This window comes from Hypanus sabinus, chromosome 25 (assembly GCF_030144855.1).
Source record: "Hypanus sabinus isolate sHypSab1 chromosome 25, sHypSab1.hap1, whole genome shotgun sequence".
NCBI classification, from domain to species: domain Eukaryota; kingdom Metazoa; phylum Chordata; class Chondrichthyes; order Myliobatiformes; family Dasyatidae; genus Hypanus; species Hypanus sabinus.
Genome location: NC_082730.1, coordinates 12255863 through 12281074, shown reverse-complemented (window position 1 = coordinate 12281074; position 25212 = coordinate 12255863). Strand labels below are relative to the sequence as shown.

At 39.5% G+C, this 25212-nt stretch overlaps 1 protein-coding gene across 2 annotated transcripts in view; it reads right to left on the bottom strand.

Moving 5' to 3' along the window:
• Positions 1–25212, bottom strand: part of nucks1a (nuclear casein kinase and cyclin-dependent kinase substrate 1a) — a 49606-nt gene that overhangs the window by 7071 nt on the left and 17323 nt on the right. Inside the window, exons 5-7 of one of the 2 annotated variants that reach the window (XM_059950108.1) lie at positions 19403–19546; positions 8829–8981; positions 1246–1401 (exon numbers count right to left, since the gene is read on the bottom strand). In XM_059950108.1, the coding sequence (XP_059806091.1) occupies positions 1246–1401; positions 8829–8981; positions 19403–19546 (453 nt within the window). Of the gene's footprint in view, positions 1–1245; positions 1402–8828; positions 8985–19402; positions 19547–25212 lie in introns of both variants that reach the window. The other variant, XM_059950107.1, reaches the window with a different exon arrangement.

Genomic DNA, 25212 nt, shown 5'->3' with positions numbered 1-25212 from the left:
TGGATGAAAGAAAAACAGAGGGCTATATGGGAGGGAAACAGTAGATCCATCTTGGAGTAGGTTTAAAGGTCTGCACAATATTGTAGGCCAAAGGGACTACACTGTGCTCTTCTACATGTTCTAAGGTAATAATGGCAGTGATACCCAAATAAAATATGGTAGACCCAGGTCATGGCCAGGATCAAATAGGGACCTGGATACACTGCAATTTGCCTACCACAATAGATCTACAGTGGATGCAATCTCACTGGCTCCCAGTGCAGCTTAGAGGGAACAGCACTGCATGTCCACAGGGTTTTAGTGCAATTATTGACATGACCATGTGCAATTGATGCCCACTTCACACTGCCCTGAACTGAACAATTCATTATCGACCACACTGATGGCATGGGAATTAAATGGGAAAAACACTGCTGCCCAGTTTATGACAAAATTGCTGTAGATATTTCAGTACTAGTTTTTATAGAGATCTTCGCAAATCTTAATCCATTAGAAAAACTGTAAAGGGCTTCTTGCTTGTTACATGTTGACGCCATGATATGAATTTGTAATTCAGTATTCAAGTAGTTTGAGCACAGATCTGTACAACCATGAAAAAAAATTGTCTCAATTCTTCTCAATCACTAAATTCAATTTTGCAGATTAACTGATGATCTTTCTTAACATTTAACTGTATGTGGAGGGAAGAGAGAGGCAAAAGATGAGAATTTTTTTTAAGTGAATGAGTTCCTGCTGTTCCTTGCGTCTTCTCTGCCATTCATCATCGTAATCTAACAGAAGTATACTAATCTTTTCCACTCCCTTCAAAACTCGAGTGAGCACAAGAGTTCTGCAAACGCACAAGGAAAAAAACCGTTCAGAAGCTTGTATGGATGCAAGGACTTTAAAAACAGGAGGTACTACACCTGTTCACAAGCGCCAACAGCCCAAAATAACATGATGTAAAGGATAAAATCTCTTTGCTTTATTCCTTTATTGCTGATCGATTCTATCGATACAATTGTGAGACAGACATCCTTCTGAACTTTTACTCAGATCCCAGATACACCATCATATTCCTGTAGAATGAAAACTCACTGGCTTCCCCCTTTCAATTCAGCTTCCTTATTTGAGCCCATTTGAATCCACCAAGTATCTAACCTTCACCTTTATACTCACTGATCCTGAACCATACCTGTATTTAATCATAGAATTTAAAAAAACTTGAGACAGCCCATGGATTTAATTTTTCCATTAACAGCTTACCTGTAGCACTGAGCCTGGGTTTAGGTGTCTTCTTTTCCTTTTTCTCAGGCACTGTTTTAGTTTTCCTTCCCTTTTTGCTTTTCTTCAAAGAACTCTCATAGTCACTATCATCATCCTCCTCCACGTAGAAGTCTGCATCACTTCCAGAATCCCCTTCTATAATAACATGTACAATTGTGAATTTCAGTCATATAATCAGTTTTTTAATTGACCAAATACCATACTGATTTTTTGGTGCTGTATTTTCCATAAAAGTTGCAAATTCCTAAGCTGCAAGGAAAGGCCTATGATGAACACCAACAAAAACAAGACATTACGTTACAGGGTGGCGGAACTATTCTGGTTTTAGACAAGAATTCCAGATTAGAAATTCAAAAGCCATCATAAGAGGCCACAAAACTGAATTCAACACATTTAGTGGTTTTATTAGTCTGAAAAGTTCACAGCCAGATCATTAATGTACCCCAAAGAAAGGTATCCTGAAAACCACGCCTCATCATGAACTTAATCAGTATGTACATCAGTGCTCCCAAGGACTGTCATTTACTGTAAGCTTTTCTTATATTTGACCCCTCCTGCTCCACTGCCCCAGAAAGTGCAACACCCCACATTTGTCACTTGTCCATATTAAACTACCTGCTACCTCTTGGCCCATGTTTTCAACTGGTCTATACCGTATTGAATAAATCCTTTGATAACCTTCCTCACAATTCATAATTCCACTAATTATTGTGTTATCTTCAAGCTTGCAAATCAGCTCACTTACACCTTTGTCTCTATCACAAGCAGCACACAATCGGTCCATCATACCAGAGATCACCAATAAGTGTTTGATTTCCACTGAAGTCAGGTATGCTCTCCCCGTGACCACATGACCATGTCCCCCCTGGACACACCATTTAAACATCCACAGTCTAGGTTCAAAGAAGTATGTCAGCCTCTGGGGTAATACCTTCCACAAAAGCTAATTGGAGTCAGGTTTTCCAATCAGTGAGAAGAGATTGGAGGTGTGGGTTGCAGAGATGCCCTATCCTATATAAATGACACACAATGTCAGGTTACTGACAGAGCCTGCTCTTCTTAAGATCAAATCAACTTTCAGAGAACCTTAGGAGAAATGTAGAAGCATCATGCTGAAAAAGGCTACAAAAGTATTTCTAAAGACCTGAGTGTTCATTAGTTCACAGTAAGAAAAGGTCTAAAAATGGAGAGAATTCAGTACTGTTACTACTCTCCCTAAGAGTGGGTGCCTTGCAAAGATCACACCAAGGCCACAAAATGCAATACTCAAGGAGGTGAAAAAAGAACCCAAGGGTAACAGCAGAAGACCTGAGGAAATCTCTAGAACTTGCTAAAGTCTCTGTTCATGTGTCCACAATACAAATGGTGTTCAAGGAAGGACATCACTGAGGAAACCACTGCTCTCAAAATAATATTGCTGCAAGTCTCAAGTTTGCAAAAGACTACCTGGATGTTCCATAATGCTTTTGGGACAAAGTTCAGTGGACAAATGAGACAAAAGTTGAACTTTTTTGCAGAAATGCACGGCAGTACATTTGGAGGAAAAAGGGCACTGCACACCAACACCAAAACCTCATCCCAAATGTGAAGCATTGAGGTTTGGGGCTGTTTTGGAAATCTTTGAAGAAATAACACTAACAAGCAGGATAGACAAAGAAGAATCGATTGATGTTGTGTACTTGGGTTTCCACAAGGCCTTCGACAAGGCTGCGAAACAAGCTATGAGCTGATTTGCAGAAGAAAAAGAATGGGAATAAAGGAAGCCTTGTCTGGCTGGCTGCCGGTAACTAGTGGTGTTCCACAGGGATCTGTGTTGGGACCAATTCTTTTTACATTATACGTCAATTATATGGATGATGGAACTGTTGGCTCTGTTACAAATTTGCAGGCGACATGAAGATAGGTGGAAGAGCAGGCAGTTTTGAAGAGAGGCTATAGAAGGACATACTGATTAGGTAAGCAGGCAAAATATCAGATGAATACAGTGTTGGGAAATGTATGGTCATGTACATTGGTAGAAAAAAATGAAAAGGTCGACTATTTTATAAATGGTAGGTAATTATAAACGGTAAATGGTGGGGCACTGAGGAGTGTAGTAGAACAGAGAGAGCTTACAGATACAAAATTCCCTAAAAGTTACGTCACAGGTAGATAGGGTAGTAAAGAGAGCTTTTGGTACATTGGCCATTATAAATCAAAGCACTGAGTATAAGAGTTGGAATGTTAAGGTGAGGTTGTATAAGGCATTGGTGAGGCCGAGTTTGGAGTACTGTGTGCAGTTTTGGTCACCAAGTTACAGGAAGGATATTAATAAGGTTGAAAGAATGCAGAGAAGGTTTACAAGGATGTTGCTGGGACTTGAGAAACTGAGTTACAGAGAAAGGTTGATTAGGTTAGGACTTTATTCCCTAGAGCGTAGAAGAATGAGGGGATATAGAGGTATATAACATTATGATGGGTATAGGTAGGGTGAATGCAAGCAGGCTTTTTCCACTGAGACTAGCGGAGAAAAAACCAGAGGATGTGGGTTAAGGATGAAGGGGGAGAAGTTTAAAGGGAACATTAGGGAAAGCTTCTTCACACAGAGTGGTGGTAGTGTGAAATGGGCTGCCAGATGAAGTGGTAAATGCAGGCTCACTTTTAACATTTAAGAAAAACTTGGGACAGGTACATGGATGTGAGGTGTATGGAGGGATACGGTACAGGTGCAGGTCAGTGGGTCTAGGCAGAAAAATGGTTCGGAACAGCCAAGAAGGGCCAAAAGGCCTGTTTCTATGCTGTAACGTTCTATGGTCCTATGGTTCTAAATGGAGAGAAAATTCAAAATACTGAGGTGCAAAAGGACTTGGGAGTACTTGTGCAGGTTTCTCTAAAAGTTAATTTCCAGGTTGAGTCAGTGTTGAGGTAGGCAAATGTGATGTTAGTTAGCATTCATTTCAAGAGACCTAGAATATTAAAACAAGGATGCAATGTCGAGACTTTATAAAGCTCTGGTGAAGCCTCACTTGAGTATTATGAGCAGTTTTGGTCCCCTTATCATAGAATCATAGAAAACCTACAGCACAATATAGGCCCTTCAGTCCACAAAGCTGTGCCAAACATGTCCCTACCTGAAAAATTACCTGGGGTTACCCATAGCCCTCTATTTTTCTGAGCTCCATGTACCTGTCCAGGGGTCTCTTGAAAGACCCTATTGTATCCGCCTCCACCATCTCCGGCAGCCCATTCCACGTATTCACCAGTCTGCGTAAAAAAAACTTACGCCGACATCTCTTCTGTACCTACTTCCAAGCACCTGAAAAACTGTGCTCTGTCGTGCTAGCCATTCCGACCCTAGGACAAAGCCTCTGACAATCCACACGATCAATGCCTCTCATCGTCATAAACACCTTTCAAGTCATCTCTCATCCTCCATCGCTCCAAGGAAAAAAAGGTGAGTTCACTCAACTTATTCTTATAAGGCATGCTCCCCAATCCAGGTAACATCCCTGTAAATCTCCTCTGCACCCTTTCTATGGTTTTCACATCCTTCCTATACTAAGGCAACCAGAACTGAACACAATACTCCAAGTGCAGTCTGACCAGGATCCTGATTAGCTGCAACATTACCTCTCGGCTCTTAAACTCAAGTCCACGATTGATGAAGGACAATGCACTGTATGTTTTCTTAACCACAGAGTCAACCTGCACCTATGGACTCAGATCCCAAGATCTCTCTGATCCTCCACACTGCCAAGAGTCTTACCAATAATACTATATTCTGCTATCATATTTGACCTACCAAAATGAACCACCTCACACTTATTGGGGTTATCCATAAGGCAATGTCCCCTTGGATCCCATGCCTCCTTACTTTCTCAATAAGCCTTGCATGGGGTACCTTGTCAAATGCCTTGCTGAAATCCATATACGCTACATCTACTGCTCTGCCTTCATCAATGTGTTTAGTCACAACCTCAAAAAATTCAGTCAGGCCTTTCACAAAGCCACGTTGACTATTCCTAATCATATTATGCCTCTCCAAATGTTCATAAATTCTGCCTCTCAGGATCTTCTCCATCAACTTACCAACCACTGAAGTAAGACTACTATAATTTTCTGGGCTATTTCAACTCCCTTTCTTGAATAATGGAACAACATCCGCAACCCGCCATTCCTCCGGAACCTCTCCCGTCCCCATTGATGATGCAAAGATCATCTCCAGAGGCTCAGCAATCTCCTCCCTCACCTCCCACAGTAGTATGGGGTACATCTCATCCGATCCCAGTGACTTATCCAACTTGATGCTTTCCAAAAGCTCCAGCACATCCTCTTTCTTAATATCTACATGCCCAAGCTTTTCAGAAAGCTGTACGTCATCCCTACAATCGCCAAGATCCTTTTTCGTAGTGAATACTGAAGCAAAGTACTTATTAAGCACCTCTGCTACCTCCTCCGGTTCCACACACATTTTTCCACTGTCACACTTGATTGGTCCTATTCTCTCACGTCTTATCCCTTTGCTCTTCACTTACTTGTAGAATGCTTTGGGGTTTTCCTTAATCCTGTCTGCCAAGGTCTTCTCATGGCCCCCTTCTGGCTCTCCTAATTTCTTTCTTAATCTCCTTCCTGCTAGCCTTATAATCTTACAGATCTCTAACATTACCTAGTTTTTCTCAACCTTTCATTAGCTCTTCTTTTCTTCTTGACTAGATTTACAATAGCCTTTGTACACCATGGTTCCTGTACCCTAACATCCTTTCCGTCTCATTGGAACGTACCTATGCAGAACTCCACACAAATATCCCTTGAACATTTGTCACATTTCTACTGTACATATACCTGAGTACATCTACTCCCAATTTATGCTTCCATGTTCCTGCCCGATAGCCTCATATTTCCTCTTACTCCAATTAAATGCTTTCCTAACTTGTCTGTTCCTATCCCTCTCCAACGCTATGGTAAAGGAGATAGAACTGTGATCACTATCTTAGAAAGGATGTGCTGAAACTGGAGAGGGCTCAAAGGAGGTTCACAGAAGTGATTCCAGGTTTCAACAAATTGTCATACAAAAGTGTTTGATGGCTTTGGGCCTGTATTCATTGGAATTCAGAAGAATGAGGGGTAACCTCATGGAAGCCTATCAAATGATGAAAGGACTTGACAGAGCGGATGTGGAGAGGATATTTCCTATGGTGGGAGTGTCTAAGACCAGAGAATATAGCCTCAGAATAAAGGGGCATCCTTTTAGAATGGAGATGAGGAAGAATTTCTTGAGCTAAAAAGTGGCGAATTCTCTGCTGCAAGCTGTGGAGGCCAAGTCTGTATGTATATTTAAGGCAGAGGCTGATAGATTCAACTATCCAGTGATCCAATATCCTCTCTCGTCTCTCTTTTACCCTTTATATATCTGAAAAAACCTTCTTTTGATATTGTTGGTTATGTTACTTTCATATTTAATCTTTTCCCCCTTGATGGTATTCTTAGTTGCCTTCATTTGGTTTTTCAAAGCTTCCCAATCCTCTAACTTCCCATGAATTTATGTTGTAATTTGTAGCCCAGATCCTGGCCACTGTTCGGAGGTCTGCATATAAAGCAATTCCCATCAGGGTCTTTTTACCCTTTGCAGTTTCTTAACTCTACCCAGAAGGATTCTACATCTTCTGATCCTAGGTCACCTCTTTCTAAGGATTTGATTTCATTTCTTACTAACAGAGCCCTCCGTCAACCTGCCTGTCATTTCAATGTTAAGGTTCCAACTATAATCTTCTTTCAGCTACGACTCAGTGATGTCCACATCATACCTGCAAATCTCTAACAGTGCTACAAGATAGTCAACTTTATTCCACACATGGTGTGCAGTCAAATATAAAACATTCAATCCTGTATCCAACACCCTTTTCGATTTTGTCCCCCTTCTACATTGCAATTCATTCCACTGACTGCAATTCTGCCCTATCATCTGCTTGTCTTTCCTGAGTCTCACCACACAGTCTCTGTTAGTAAACCAACAATCCTACCACTCTAGTTCCTATCTCTCTGCCAAATTAAGTTTCTTCCCCAACAGTTCTAGCAAAACTGCCTGCAAATTGGTGGCTCTTGGGTTCAGATATAACCTGTCCCTTTTGTTCAGGTCATACCTTCCCCAGAGAAATCCCAAAAATCTAAAACCCTGCCCACGCACCAGTTTCTCAGCAACAAATTAATCTGCCAAACCATCTTATTCTTACCCTCATTAGCACGTGGTACAGGCAGCAATCCAAAGACTGCTACCCTGGAGGTCTTACTTCTCAGTTTTCTACCTAACTCCTTAAATCCTTCAGGACCTCCTCACTTTTCCTATGTTATTGGTGCCAATATGTACCAAGACTTCTGGTTGTTGTGAACTCAATCCCAGGCATCCCTGACCCTGGTACCTGGGAGGCAACGTGGCAAGTGGGAGTCTCTATGGTGTCCACAGAACTCCTGTCTATTCCTCTAACAATATAATCTCCAAACACCACTGTAATCCTCTTCTTCAACCCCTCCTTCTGTTCTAAGCCACAGCAACAAGAACCAGTCAGCGTGGCTCTCCCTCCCCTTCGGTTGGTTGTCCCCTTTAAAAGTATACAAAATTATTCACTTACTATTGAAGGTATGGCACAGGCATAGTCTGCACAGGCAGCCCATTTCCTGCCTCTTGCAACATAGGGGTGACTACCTCCCTGTAGCTCCTATCTATCATCTCCTCAGTTTCCCGTGTGAGACAAAGAGTCAATATATTTCCCAACCACAAGCCTCACCAAGCCTACAATTTTCCAATTTCTACTGCCCCTTGTTAAGAAGAAAAACTACATTCGCTGCCCTCCAGTCCTATGTCAAGAGGATACAAAGATCTCTGCCCAGGTTCCAGTAATCTCTTCCCTTACTCTTCCAAATAACCTGTAACAGATCCCATCGGTCCTGGGAACATTCATCTTAAGTCTCCGAGACCCTCCCCTGCTAGACCTCAAGATGGACAAGACAAGAACACTACCATACTCTTCACTGATCTATCCCCCACCATAATGCTCTTTAAGAGATCCACCTCCTCTTAGATACCAACTTGGCCCTGAACATCACACTCCTCACCAATCTCACTATGCCCCTCATCCTCTTCTGGAATACTGTTGGAAAGTATTCATCTAATACCTCGCCCATGAAATGAACTAGAAAGTCAATGACAGTAGGAAACACAGCAAAGCTCAGGTAGACCACCACCTGACATCTATTAAAGAATTATTGCCACATAATTGTCAAGTACAGTTCATTCAATGAATGCACGATTTTTCTGGTTTTATATGCAGTATGCATCCTGACTAATACAACCACCAATTTATAATCATACAACTGAACCTCCAGAAGGCAGTGGTACAAACAACAACTTGACATGTTCGTTTTTTCCATAAAGGAATAACTGACCACCAACATATTCCCTCTCTTTCAGACTTTATTTCAAATTTCTTCCTCTGCAATCTTTCACTTTTGTGCTGCAAACAAGACCACAACAACAATCTTACCACATTCTCAAGATCATTTCAGGGGGCACAAGTAATATCACTCACTTTCTTGAGCAGCCTCTTCATCATCTTCATGCTCTTCTTCACTTCCTCCATCATCCAAAAGGATTTCTCTCTGTTTGCTTGCAGCTTTGGATGCAGCTTGCCTTTTCTGACGACCATCTTTGTGACCTTTTTCATCTTCACTCTCATCATCCCCTGCTAAAAGAAATAAGTAACCAGGATTAAATTTTAAAATCACAAACCCACACCAATTATACTGGGAGACAGTACAGTCAATGGAACATATCTGCACCTTTATGAGATTGCGATATTTTTACTTGATCACAGAAAGTTTAAGACATGGAAAACAATGTACACCGGTTAAACTGGGATACCCTAGACTACTACAATAAATTAAATTCCATCTGAAGTTACACATACCGTATTTTACACTGATTATAAAACAAGGCGCCCTATATTATCCTGCTATGTTAATTTTGGTGCCTTACCAATTTTCTTCCTTTCATGATACCAAACCTCAGGAAATAAACTTCAGTAATTCCTCATCACCATGATCACTTTTTACAAGAGAAGGTCCTCACTGGGTACAGCACAACCAAATCAGATTCTTCCTTTCAAAGTTCAAAGTAAACTTATTATCAAAGTTATCTCCTCTGGTTCAAGAGTTTGATGGCTGAAGGGTAATAACTGCCCCTGAATCTGGTGGTGTGGGTTAGAAGACAGCATTTGAAATGACATCCCTTGGAACAAAAGTTCTCTTACAATGCATGGCCTGAAGTTAGGGGTCCTTGATGAATGCTGCTTTCCTGCGACAGCACTCTGTGTAAATGTGCTCAATGGAGGGGAGTATGTTACCTGTAGTGGACAGAGCTGTATCCACTTCATTTTGTAGGCTTTTCCCTTCAAGGGCACTAGTGTTTCCATACAGGCTGTGATGCAACTAGTCAATATACTCTATATCGCACATCTACTGAAGATTGTCAAGTTTTAGATACATGCTGAATCTTTGCAATCATCTAAGAATGTAGAGGCCTGCTCTGCTTTCTTATGTGCTGGACCCAGGGTACATCCTCTGAAATGATAATATACATTTTCCAAATGGTCACCAAAATCTTAACATTGGGCAATCAGTCACCAGGATCAAATAAAATTCCTTACCTAGTTAGTCATGATACAAAAACCTTTTGCTTAAGTGACCCAGTATTCAATAGCATATTTTTACTGATCATTAGAAATGTAGCAGCAAAAGGCAGATTCGAGGCCTGTCCATCTATACCAAGAGCAAGGTTAGATTCATCTAAGCCTCTGGCCATTTTGGAAAGGGGGGGTCCAAGCCAGAGCGCATTGATGCGACAAGTCCGAGTCCTGAGAGGAAGGATCGACCTGATGATTGAACAATTTAAACACGGGGTCAGGTGGATTGCAACGGCAAAGTGTTGGAACCAGTGACAAGGGTCATGCTGGTTCTGCTCTTCCATGACGTTTACTCCACTCTGCGCTGAACTGAGACTGAGGTTGAGAGTTGCTCTGGGCTTCATGTCTGAAGACTCACTTTTGTTTTAAATACTACTTGCTTATACCTATTGTTTCACTATTTGTTTTTAATCCCTCAACACATGGAGTTTGACAGTCTTTTTTATAGGTTCTTTTGGGTTTCTTTGTTTTGTGGCTGCCTGAAAGGTGATGAATGACATGGTTGTATAATGTACACCCTCTCCTCGTCGTATGCGTCTTCAGACAATGCAGATTCACAGTTATACCAGGAACCTATTTCTACCAACTTCTCCTTATATGCATCCAAAACTCACAGATATACGAGGAGCTCTGCTTTCCCACCAATACAAGTCACGTGCACACGCCTCACAGTCTCACTGTTGGGACGAGAAGCACAGCTTTCCCACCAATACAAGTCAGGTGCGCGTGCTTCACAATCTCACTCCCGTCAGTCTCGCATTGGTTTTGGCAAGATTTGGATGTGCGATCTTGCGCTCTTGAACTTTTGTTGGTTTTACCTACAGTATAGTGATTATGTGCCTGAAATATTTAACTATGCCTCCTAAGCATCCAATGTCATGTCCTGGGCCATCAGCCGAGTGGCAGAGAATTGCTTTAAGACTTGAAAATAGGTTGGAAATTATGAATAGCACAGCTTCAGGTGAAGGTAACACAGCTCTGGGACGCTACTGCCGAGAAAAGAATCTTGTCTTTAAAGTTCTTTTGTTGCTTGACAATGCGCCAGCCCATCCTAAACATTTGGACACCATTCATCCTAACAGTGCATTTCCTGCCGTCTAACACAACATTGCTGATTCAACCACTTGATCAAGGCGTGATCCACATTCAGGGCGTTTTCTTTAACGGTGAACCATCTCTCAGATGCTGCAAGCAACGGACGATTTTGAAAATCCCAGGAGTTTACCAACAGTGAGGGAATGGTGGAAGTCAGAACACTTGGCACAAATGGCGATGAACATGGACCAAAGTTTAGAATGGAGTCAGTATTTCAGTCGTTTCCTGCTGTCAACTCTTCTTCCCTACAAATTTATACTGAAAAACAAAATGCTGCCAAGCAAATAACCTTCACCACTTTCTTCAAACCAGTGTTATCATCTGCTGCCGGCAGTTCTGAGTGTTCCTTCACCCCTTGCTGTGCTTGATAGGATCCTGACGACCACAACCATCCACTTTATCCATGTAAAGCTGCCCAACACCACAACAACCACTCATCTCTGGGAGCGAACACACCTGCCAGTGTTGGTGAGTACTGTACACCCTAGTATGTTAACTTTCTATGATTTATTACATTGAATATTACATTAAATTGATTAAATATAATATGAATGTTGCCTTGTGGTACTGCTTTTGTGTTGTATTGGTATGAAAATGTGAATAGGTAACATAAAACATATTTTGGAAGCCCTCTGGAATGCATCCCTATTTTCTCCATTTAAATAATTATTCATATTACGCAATTTCACATTATGCATTGACTGTGAGGAACGTTTCCCCCCCCCCCCCCATATAACGAGGATAGGGTGTATACGTACCTTGATAATAAACTGACTTTGAAATGACAGGGTTACAGATATGATTCTGTTAATCCCTTAAATGAACTTGTTATGCTGGGTTCTAGATATATGGCTGTAGGATTCCCCAACAGTCCACTTCCAGACTAAAGGGGTCATACGCTAGAAATTCCCAAGATTTAGTGGGGATTTTGTATTTCTTCAAGAGAGTTTTGTGGACATCCTTGGATCTTTTTTAATAACTCACCTGCTAGTTGTGTCCCATAGCAGAACTTACACTAGGTGAATAATAATTTTGCAGAGACCTACCCTATACAACAGAATCACTCTCAGTGAAGACTGAAGATAGGGCTGCAGCATTGCTGCCACATTCTCTCCCTAACATTACATCTTAGCTCTAACGTTAATTTTCCTAAACCACTTGCTTCAAGGAACAGCTTATTCTAGCTAAATCATGACCTTACGTACAGCCTACATGCCTACAGCCTTTTGTTCTAACGAGATTAAATCCCAGAAACAACCCGAGTACCATGTTCATTCAATCAGCAATGCACTACCACAGTAGGATTTGAAGATATTTCCTAAACTTCAAAAAATCCCAAGATATGTGTTAGTTAAGATGATATTGTTTTAAAGCAGCAGAGCTTTCGTGTGAGGATATACAAGTCACTAAAAGGCATTAGTAGTTGTAAATATGGCCAAAAAAAGGAAATATCCAGAATATGATAATTTGTGATTGTTAGCTAGAAAATAGAGGTATAAATTTGAAACAATTTCATTACAAAGTCATTGCACAAAATAACTTAAATGTGAAATCTTCTCCCTTAAACGAGTAATGAAAAAACCCATCCTTTTGGAAGGTTATTAAATATTCCTCCAGAGAAATATTAAAATTTACAAAGAGCAACCAGAAATGTAACATTAGTGTTGGTGTACTCATAAGTAGGAAAATATTGCACCAGAAGATTAATTGATATTACCAAGCAATCAGGTAAAAATGCAAAATGCAAAGCCAATATTTTAACAGAAGCCCAACTGAAAACATCATCCATGCAGCTGATCTTACTGACAGCAGGCCTGAGGATGCATGTAGAAGTATTATAAATCTAACCCAATCTGAAATTGGAACCCATTTTTATTTGTCAAGGACATAGTTTGAGCTACAAGTTCACAAAAGACACATATTAAAACACTTTCCAGCAAAACTACATCCTTAGAAAATAAGTACTAACAATTACAGCAGCTGCACAAAGCTTACTCAATTAATTGGAACTTCCATGAAATGTTTAATACCCAGTTGACATTAACTAGACAACACATGCTGCCTGATAACTATAAACTTCATTAAAACAATCTGAAAATTGTAAGAATACATTAGTTTAAACAGAAAATCTACAGACTGTAGCACTGATTTAATCAAGATGGAATAATGAACAAGTGAAACAGTGGAAATAGTCAAAAAGTTAAGAGGACAAACTTAACTAATTTCAATAGAAAGACTGCAACATAAACATTCCAGTAGAGAATATCTGGACTGTTTTCTCATCCAACAAATTAATCACTTTCAGAATTCATCATCCATCAATTATGATATACAGTGCATTTGATTCATTGGTCCATCAGTTAATCTTATTGGCTGCTTATTTGGGCCAACTCTTAAAGATTAAAACGGAGAAAAAAAGCTGGAAGAAGATGGTGCCAGGGAACAATATGACCAAAGGCGACACCCTTCAGATGGTTCATGAAACTATTTCTTTCACACCTTTTCCTTTCAAATGTGGTTCTGCTACTATTCTGCCCGTGATCTACATTTTGGTGGTGTGTTTTTAGGCTGATTGAGCGATCTGGCACTTTGGTGATGTCTCACAGGGTATGGTGCCCATGCAACTAAGGAGCCTGGAGACGGCACAGCCATTATCTGCACTAGTTGTCTGTACTAATTTTGTTAATTTACAGTCAAGGAACACAGCAGCTTTTTAGCTGTCTGTTGTATCTGACGATGACAATGAAACCTATGCGGGAGGGTTTTTAAAAGTGGAAGACATTGTACTGGGACAGTTCTACTCTCGATCTCGGAAGTCCTGATCTAGTGGTACAAGTAGGTGTTGCACAAGACATCTTCTTTGGTTACAGTGGATAACCATGACTACTTCTGCGCCTCATCATGCCCTTTGTACTCCACAGTGTGGCAGAACCGCTTTCTTGGCCATTGGATTTCACTAGTGATCACATTCACCCAGTTGTCTGGAGCTGATTTCACATGCTAGAACAGGAATATCCCAGGTCTCAGGCCAACTGGCTATCTTCACCTGGTTTAGCTTGCCTTTTGAAGTGTATACCAGAGTGCGGCCGCTGTCACATGCAAACAGCAAGCCACAGCTGAGAGCTGAATGCTGGTGGGGACCAAAGGTGAATGGACACGACAAGCCCTAGAGATGGTACCCCTCCCTGGACACCCCATACATAGCAGTGTACAATGGATGAATTTCTCCACCTATTAGGAACTAACATAGTTTTATAGTATTGTAGTAGCACTGGTAGTGTTCTAATTTGCTCTGTATTTCACTTAAATATATAATTCGTTACTTCATTAAGCGATAGTGTCTTTTATACCCTTTTAACTATTTCTATGAAACTTCAGCTAAGCCGGTCCCAATGTGTTCCAATTAAACTGAACATTATAGCTTTCATTAATCTGAAAATATTACCATTTCTCCCTCCACAGGCACTGCCCAACCTGCTCATTACTTCCTGCAATTTTATTTTAATTATTTATTTCCAACCTTCACTGTATTTTGCTTTCAGACTGCTCAAATATAGTGATCAGTAAAGAAACAAATTGAAATATTATAGTTTCTTCAATAATTATATTTGCAACAAATAGCATTCATAATAAAAAGTTAACAGATAATTATTGCAGTTCTAATAAATCACACCATCTGTTTTATAAACATAATCCTGGCTTTTATCTATTACCCAGAAACACATCGCATGTAATTCTGGGACACACTGCCTGAATCTTAGTCCCAGATCTCCCATTTATGTTGTATTCAATTACATTATATGTTAACTCATTGCACATCTTGCAAGATCTTTCTGTCAAGTCTGTTAAAGAAAAAAATTGTTTTTTCTAATCTTTCCCAACAATCAGCCTATTAGTCCTTTGAACTTACTCCTGAACTGTAGTCTTCAAGGGAGAAGACAGCCAGAATAACATTGAAGGTATAACCTGCTCATAGTCTACAGTTTTGCTCAAAGACAAATTCACAAAGTTTACTACCTTTGTGCACAATAGTCCTGATATCCTACTGAACATCCATTTTCACTTTCTATAAATAGTGAATTCCTTATCAAAATGAAATTCTTAAACACATAGCTTGGAAAACAGGAAAGCAAGAGCCAATGAACATCAAAATATCAGAGTGCTGACAAGGAAATCACAATTCTTAGAAGATTACAATAGCAATCACTCTATGCTACCTAGAAAACAAAGGCAGAATGCTCAACATTTCATGAGAGCAGTCATGATTGATGCTGGTTGGCACTACTGATATGTAAAGACAACCATCACAGATCAAATAAGACACCCCAACAGATTGGAAAATTAATAAGCACTTCTGGATTCACTCTTAATAATTCTAAATCATCTATAATACAACCTTCATACACTTGCACTGTTTTATAATTGCTATATCTTCCAAAGGTAATTTGGATATGATGGAATGCACCAGCACATAACTCATGACACGTTTCTAGAGGTCAAAAGCTATTTTGAAACTACCAAAGTTGCAACCCAAGTATGTGTATAAGGTGTGAATTGTTTGTTCCTCTCTGTGCCTTGTGGCCGATCGGGCAGCAACCTTGTCGTTTCTTTAGCATTTGTCTGTTTTTTTTTTATGAGGCCGGGTTGCCAGCTCAAGGCTCAACCCTGCACAGATGAGAAGCGTGCAAGGAGCTGGCCAGATTTGAACCACAGTGCAAATGCCACTATACCATCAGCTTAAGGTATGAAAAAACTGGAATTAATGCCAGGATTTATTACTGCATGATACATAACAACCTGACCATGTCCCAGGTATGCATTGTTTTTAACAATTTACAAAAATTAAAATAATAAAAAAATCAGTTTTGAAATGCTTCTTTGAATCATTTGAAATATCTAACAGAACTACCAATTTTGATTTACAGCAGTCAACATATTGTTTGAAATCATTGACAGTTAGCCAAAGATAATGGTCTAGCAGTTTTGGTACGTTTTGTTATTTCCACTTATAAAGCAGAGATGTTTGCTGGAGAGTAAAGTTTTGAGATTTGATCCATTTACAGATAGTTGATTTCAACTACAAGGAACACCTTATTAATCTTTTTTCCTCCAGTCCTGATGAAGGGTCTCTGCCCAAAAAGTCAACTATACCCTTTTCCATAGGTGCTGCCTGGCCTGCTGAGGTCCTCCAGCATTTTATGTATGTTACCTTATTACTAAGTCTTTGGTATCCGCAAAATACAGATTAAAGGCAGGGGCAAGAAATGAAGCGGGAGAGAGACTCCTAACTCCACGTACCACCCATTATCAATTCCTGGAGTGCACGTTTTGTAGAATATTGATTGGCAAGGCTTTGCAGCCATGTCCTTCACAATCAAATACATCGTAACACTTTGGATGAGCTAGGATACAACAAAAGATATTCCTCAGCTTATATACTGGCCTGGGTGAAACTGCATACAATGTGAACTTCAGAAGGAGAAGTCTAGGAGGAAGTTGTAAGTTATCGGCAAACGGCATTGGAGTAAGGTGGGGACATAAATGAAGAGGAAAGAGGAGATTATGAAACAAAACAAATACATACCTGGGACACATCTAAAGTACTTACCATCAAAGTACTGACTATAATTACTTTCTTTAAAATAGTTGTTTGGAGATTGGAGTTATCCTTTAAGCAGCAATTCCAGGAACCCAGAAAGAAGAAAACATGCCCCAATGCCAAAAATTATTACAGATATACACAAAATTATGACAATGATTGTCATTCGACTAACTTCTTTTAAAAAAAATATACCTACAAATATAATATTTGGTAATGCACACAAAATGCTGGAGGAACTCAACAGGCCAGGCAGCATCTATGGAAACAAGCACCATCGATGTTTTGGGCTGACACCTTTCATCAGGACACATGAAGGGTCCTGACGAAGGGTTTCAGTCCCAAATGTCGACTGCAGTCTTTTCCATAGATGCTGCCTGACCTGCTGAGTTCCTCCAGCATTTTGTGTATATTACTTGGATTTTGAGCACCTGCAGATTTTCTCTTGCTTGTGATAAAGCCTGAAGTAAAGCCAACATTGTCCTTTGCAGAAAATTGACCAACTAGGTAAAGAACAAAACTTAACAGACTTGATGTGTTTTATATATATATATATAAACATAAACCAAGGAACAGCAAATTGGATCATCTGCCAGCTAGTCCACAATAACGGCCAACTGCTACCCTGCACATTTTGAATTTGTGCAATGGTGCTAACTGTTGTCCACAATTTTAAAAAGACATGGGTTCCACCCTACATTAATCAAACATAACAACGTGAATGAAAAGAAGTTTTAATACCTGCTGTCTAGCACCTTGATGTGACTTTGAAAGAGGTCTCAATACAAATTAAATAGGCAGACAAGTAAAAAAACTGGACACCATGCCAAATTACTGGCACCTTGTTGGCTCTTATTGATAGTTAGTTATATGTAGAGATCCTAAGTGCAACATCCAATATAGAGAACAATTCCTTTTCCACTAACATGCCTCCCAAACCTAATCTGATAAGGTGGAAAATAAGTTGAGCAATCAAGAAGGCCTCAGTTACAGGATATACCAAGGGGCAACTTTTAATAATTTTATACTTCCAAAAGAAGAATGAATGCAATATAAAGAAAAGTTATACTTCACTATGATGAACTCATGCAGGGTGCCAGCTCATACATAAAAAAACTGAATGGGGCAACTCAAAATCAAAGATGAGGAAAACAAAATTAATCAGACAGGTCATAAACTTTCCACATATTCTTGATCTTAAAAGGTTAAATACAGATTTCAACACTGATTTTTCAAGGAACATTGATCTCAAATTTACTCCCTTAATTTGCATGGAACTTGATTTTGGCATTCCTAGGACTTAGTACGGATATTAAATCATTAAGAGTTTCTACCCTGAATGCACATCCGAGAGTCTGTAAGATTCAAATCCGCATTCGAGAGTAGAGTACAAAATACACCAATGTTGTACTTAGGGAATCATTCAGTTGATGTTGAATTTCAGTAAAGACTTTAAGTGAAATTCAAAATAAATTTATTGCCGAAGTATATTTATGTCAGTATGTACTACTTTGAAATCAAGCTGAGGCTCTGAAACAGATTCTTTGGCCAACCACATCCATGTCAACCTTCCTGAACACTGAAATCCCATTTGCCAGAGTTAAGCAGCATGGAAACCAGCCACTTTCCCAGCACATTAAACACAACGTCCAGCATAAGGCACAAAGCTTTGTCTTGCTTTGCCATTCGAGTGTCTGTCTCAACAATTCTTCAATGCTGCCAGCGACTTTGCTTCCGCCACTCGCTCAGTTAGGGTATTCCAGATACCTACCATTCACTGGGTAAAATTAGTACACCTCAGATGCCCTCAAAAATTTGTCACCCTAAATCATTGTCTACTGGTTTTCATCTTCCTCTGATATGGTGGAAATTTTCCTGTAGTTTACCCTATCTATATCCCTCAAGTTTCTTCTACTCAATCATATCCCCTCTTAAACTTCCCTAAACCGGGGAAAATTGTCTTTGCCTCTTCAGTCTTTCCTCTTAACTGAATTAGTCCATCCCATGCAATATTCTAATGAATCTCCACAGCAATCTCTGCAGCACAAATGCATCGCTCCTTTAGTTTAGTGATACAAACAGAGGCCTGACCAGCGTTATGTAAGTTGGAATATAACCTGTATACTCTTGGATACAGTGTCTCAACTAATGAAGGTCATTTGCCTTCTTAACCATGGTATCTATCTGCATTGCGCCATCAAGGATCTGCTGTAAAATTTGGAACAATTTTTTTTAAAAGAGAAAATATTGCCAGATGCCCTTGCATAAATACCTTTGAAGCAAATGGCCTGGTTAATATACACCAAGATCCTGCTGAACAGCACATTAAGGCTGAGTTAACCTGTTCTGCATACAAGTTCCAGTTTACACTTTTTGCGTTCAGGATCATAGAAAGTGTTCCAGCAAAGTGCTTGCTCGAACACAGCATTATAAGACCACCTGCCCCTTCCACTCCATCAAGCAGTGTATTCCAAGCATCCTCTAGATGAAAAAGTAATTCTTCAACAGATCTCATAAAGGTCTTATCTCATACCCTAAACCTTTGCCCTCTGGTTTCAGATCCCGCCAGAAATGTTTTCTACTATGTATCCTATCTATACACTCATAAATTTTGTATTCCTCTCATCAGATTCCTCATCAGTGCCTTCTAGCCGATGGGAGCTCTCAATCACATTCACCAAAATCACAACTCATTGCCTCCTCATCTTAATGCACAGATACAACTTACCTTCAGCCGATTTCCTGGGCTTTTTGGGTGTCCTTTTCTCTTTCTTATCCCCTTTAACTTTTTTTCCTTTTTTGCCTTTTTTTGTTGAAGCTTCATAATCACTGTCACCGTGGTCCAAATCCTCCTCACTCCCCATGTCCTCATCTGAAAGTAAATAGCAGAAAATTCATACAATAGCAAATGGAACATTATGATTTAAAAAAAATAGGCTTGCCGATTAACCATCAGAGAACATTACACCAGATAATTTAACAACATAAACTAGAAAACGTCTCAGCTCTATTAACAAGTAGAACACACAACAGGCAATCACCATTCTCTTGTATGGAAGAACAATAAAAGATCTAAAAAGATTAAGGGACCTCACACCCTCCTTGAAACTAGTGGACAAAAAAAAATGCGCAAACAACCAAGACCAATGTCAGAAGCGGTTTCCTCAGAACTAACTGGGCTTGAACCAATAATCTACGCAAAGTAGTCCTTTCACTCTTGGCCACCAGGAAGTGCAATAGCAATATCGCTATCCTAAGCCCTCATTTGCTGCAGCCTCTCCCCCACGCTGTATGCCTGGAATCATGCAAGCAAAGAAAATTAAGTATTTAAATTCTCCACAAAATATTAGTATACCAAAACACACCATCTACTTATTATTTCAAAGCTTATGTTAAAATCACTCCAGACTGCAAAGGCTGCCAAGGAGCTTAAAAAACACAAGAAGCTTGTACAGCCAAATAAAAGGAGGACTTGCATGCACAATCATACAGAAAAAACCGACCAGAAACACACACACATACCCAAAAGCATTATAAACTAAACTAATAATCAAAGAAAATATGCAAAAGCCATCATGGGAAGCTGTTTCTATTGGTCCTTCTGTGGATTTTTAGAATTCATTGTTCTTGCAAGAGAAATGCTAACTACGTACCCACAACATTCCATTTCTGCAAAGTACAAAACCCGCAACCTTTAAGGTGAATCCCACAAAATACTGTTTTACTATGTATAAACTCAAAATTATGCTGAATGTGAGCTTGGATCTAGAAATTGCAAATTTAACTAATAAGCAACATGATCAATGGAGCAAAGCAACATGGAGCTCAAAGCTCCAAACAAAAACCATAAAACTTTTTCAGTGGAATTCTCTAAACATCACAGGAAGGCAGGAAAACAACTACCTGGCAAATATTAGTTATTTTTTCATATTCTATTGTACTTCAAAATCAGGTTTATAATCACTGATATGTTGTGAAATTTATTGTTTTGCTGCAGCAGTACAGTGCAATATACAAAAACTACGAGCTACAAGAAGAATATATAAAAAAATAAACAGTTCAAACTGAGAGCAAAACAGTGGGGTAGTATCAAGAGCTCATGGACCATTGAGAAATCTGATGGTGGAGGGGAAGAAGATGTTACTAAAACATCAGGTGAGCAACTTCAGGCTCCTGTACCTCTACTGTCAGCCCTCTCTTCATTACCTGATGGCCCCTTGAACGGACCCCCCCCCCTTCATTATAACCTATTACAAAAGGTGTAACTAAAAGTTATAGCTTAAAATTAGTTTTAGGTTAAATAATAATTAAAAATTATCAAAAGCCAGCAGAAAACTTCAGTTACCAATTTCAATTATCACAATGGTTTTATGCACAAAGGAAGGAAACTGTTTCCTGCGAGGTCAGCTACTTTGAAATAGTTCAAGGATTAAGACCAAGGGATCTAAATCATCGTACTGAAGAAACTGCACCATCTGGCCCTTGAATGATCCTTACGAAATCTTTTGCTGGTAAGTGCAGAGATTCTAGTTAGAATTATTAAAGTAACCACAGGACCTTGGCACAGGGGCCTATTCAAGTTAAGTGACAAGGAATGCATTAAGAATTAGAGGAAGGGCAGACACTGCTGTGATCACAAAGTCTGTGCTGCTTGTCTAACACCAAGGTTAAGGATGTCTCCCTGGAATTGGAGAGGAACCCTAGAATAAGAAGGACAAGATCTAAATATCATGGTCCTTGGGAGACAACAATAAAAGTAGGACCAGAATAAATTCTCTGCTGAGGAAGTATGAAAAGTTAGGGTCCATATAAAAATGCAGAAAAACACACATTGTTAATAGTCACTAGATTACTATGCAAGTCACTTCAAAAGTAAAAGGGTTGATAAGATCAGAGACTTGATTTGAAAAAAACTGGAGTGGAAGAAATTGGTTTCAATTTAAGGAGTTTAATTCCAGTACCAAAGAAGGATGCAGGTTGGATTGCTTTATTTGAGTCTGGGTAGGATCTGCATCCTCGCAAGTTCAATAAGCAAGGCTGTTGAAGAGAATGGACAAGGCATTAGTGTGAGGCAGTGATACCAGTAAGGCTAACAGAACTGTGAAAAGGAAGGACAGAATATACAAAAGCTCTCTAACAAACAGAATCAGAGTAGGGAACATGGCATTGAGTCAAAATTGGCTGTTGACCTAAACGTGCATAGCATTCACAATTACTTGAGATGAATGCACTATTAGAAATCAATGCACGTTTCAAAACTATTGGTTACCCTGCAACTGTATCTGTTACGGCTGAACTTAACACTTTGGAAGGATAGGCAAATAGAGAAAGATGAGGTAATTAAGGATGAGATTAGTACAGTTGATTGAGAAATAATCTAGGAGCAGTTAGTTAAGATACAGAATCAGTTGGGATGAAGCATGTGAAGATCACTGGTGAGAATATGCTATAGACCTCTTAACATTAGCTATACCGTAAGGCAGTGGAAATCAAGAAACAGGAGCTTGTACGAAAGGCACCACAATAATTACAAATTTTGTCCACTGTATTTGTCCAATCTCTATAATGACCAAGGCAACCTTGAGGCATCATGGAATATATTTAGGACAGTTCTTAGAACAATTCAGTGTACATCCAAACCACTTCAAAGCTGGACAGAAGAAATGGGGCAGCTTTAATTAATGATCTCATAGCAAAGATTCCCCTGGGGAAGACTGATCCTAACATGATAAATTTCATTCAGTTTGGAATGGGAAATGCAAATGTGAAGCGGATGTCTTAAATTTGATCAAAAACAATTGCGGTGGCTGAAGGCAAGACTAGCTAAAGTGGACTGGGAAAATAAAACAGATTAGCAGATCAGCATTGGCACAAGTTTTAGCAGATACTTCCCCAATTTCAAAAATATTTGAAATAGACCACATTTGAAAATAATGGCTCACGACACTTGTGGGCTGTCCTCAGTGTATTATTGGACTGTGTCATCATCGAAGTAACACTTTTCACCATATGTTTTGATGTACACGTGGCAAACAAATCATTATTGGAAACTCCAAAGTTTGGGATAGTTAAGAAATCAAAGGATTCACAAAGGATAAGAGGGAGAAGATACATTATCAGTAGACTAGCAAGAAATAAGATAGCAAGAGCTTCTTCAAGTACTATATTAAAAGAGGAAAGAATAGCGGTGGTAATTATTAGTTCCTTACAGAATGAGAGTGGGATATAATGAAGTGGCAATGAAAGGGAACGGATGTTTTGTAAGTCTTCATTGTAAAAACATCCCCATAATGCAAAATCGCCAAGAACAAAGTTGAAAATAAATCAGTGACAGTAGAGAAGAATGTACTAGCAATGTAATAGAATTAATGATCAACCCTTGTGAATCAAGTGGCTTGCATCCCAAGGTCTTGCTGCAGAGATAGTGGAGGTACTGATTACAATGTTCCAAAGGATCCTGAAATCTGGAAAATTTCAAAAAGCACTCCAATTCAAGGGAGAGAGAGTGCAAGCAGAGACCTATTAGTACTACATTTATTATTAGAAAATTTCTGGAATTTATTATTCATTGTAAAGGAAATAACAGAACATTTAGAAAATTCCAACACTTGTTTTATAAAAGGAAAACAAATGTTTCACAATATTATTAGTGTGATTTGTTAACGGATAATGGGACACCAATATATTTACACTTCCAAGAAGAATTCAATAATACAACACTTACAAAGTTGATGGCATTGGGAGAAATACATTAACGTAAATGCAGGATTGACAAACTAACAGAGAATAGAGTTGTAATAGATGAGTTACATCCAGATTGGAAAACTGCAACAATGGGGTTGCCACAGGGAACAGTGCTGAACTGCAACTATTTACAATCTATAGTAAATGACTTGAATGGAAGGGACCAAGTATACATGCAGCCGAATTTACTGCTAATAGAGATAAGTGAGAAAGCAAGTTGCAAGCACAATTTTCAAGTGAGTGGACAAAACTTTGGGTGATGAAGAATTGTGAAAAAATGAGAGGTTATCCACTTTCACTAAAAAAATCATGATGCTATTTAAAAAAAAAAATAGGTTGTGCAGTGGGATTTAATATCCTTGTACATAAGCACAAAATTAACACCAAGAAGAACAACCTAATGAGGAAAATGGAAAGTTGGCTTTGGTCAAATTAGTTGCAGTACAAAAATGGGGGTGGGGGGGAGGAGTCTTTCTACAAATTGCGTGGGAGATCATGTCTGGATAATTACTTTCACTTCAGAGATTCACAGGGATGGAAAGGATGCCTAATGAGGAACAGTAGAATAAATTGGGGCAAGTATGAATGAGAGGTGAATTTACTAATACACAACAGGGTATGTGGCAACCTGTCAAAGCAGACGTTGAGAGAAGGTTTTCCTTAGTAGAGGAAACTAGAACAAGGGGGCATAATTTCAGAATAGGGAGATACCCATTTAAGAGAGGAAGAATATATTCCCTCTGAGGGTCATGAATCTTTAAGATTCTCTATCTCAGGAAATAAGGACATTAAATCATTAAATTTTCTCAAGGGCAGGGGTTCCCAACCTTTTTTATGCCATGGACCAATACCATTAAGCAAAGGGTCCATGGACCCCAGATTAGGAGCCCTTGCTCGAGTGACATGGTTTTCTGATCTACATGGAAGTCAAGAGTCATGGAAAACAGGACAGAAAAGTGAGTTGACACCAAGATCAAATCAATTACAATGCTATTAAATGTTGGAGCAGGTTTGAGGGGGTTACATGGCCTACTCCTACTTGGGCTACATAGAGTGGACCTGGAGAGGGTGTTTCCAATAGCTGGGAAGTCTAGAAGCAAAGGGTATAGTCTCAGAATACAAGAATGTCCCTTTACAACAGAGCTGAGGAAGAATCTCTTTAGCCAAAGGGTGGCAAATCTGTGAAATTCATTGCTATTGACTGCTGTGGAGGCCAAGTCATTGGGTATATTTAATGTGGAAAGTGACAGGTTCTTCAATAGTGAAGGTGTCAAAGGTTACAGGGAGAAGGCAGGAGAATGGGGCTGAAAGGGGAAGTAAATCAGCATTGATTGAAAGGTGGAACAAATTTGATGAGCTGAATTAGCCTAATTTCACTCCAATGTCGTATGGCCTATAATATTCAATGGCTTTATTATTATAGAGCTACACTCTAGGAATTATCCTTTTGACTAGAAATCCACGGGACCTATCACAGTCCTTTTTGGTTACTACAGGTCACAAAGATCAGGTATCCTGTGGTGAGTGACTCACCTCCCGTCACTCCAAAGCCTTTCCACGATTCGCAAAGGCACACATTTAAAATGTGACAAAATATTTTCCACTTGTCTATAGAAGTGCACTTTAAAACACCAGAACAAAGCAGCCTGGCACCCTACCCACCACCAGCAGATTTACCATGGCACATACAATCTACAGCATGCACTGCAGTTACTTTCCAAAGCTAATCAGCAGCTCACACATCGCATAATGGAAATTTTTAAAAAAGCACTACCATAACCTATTACTAAGGAA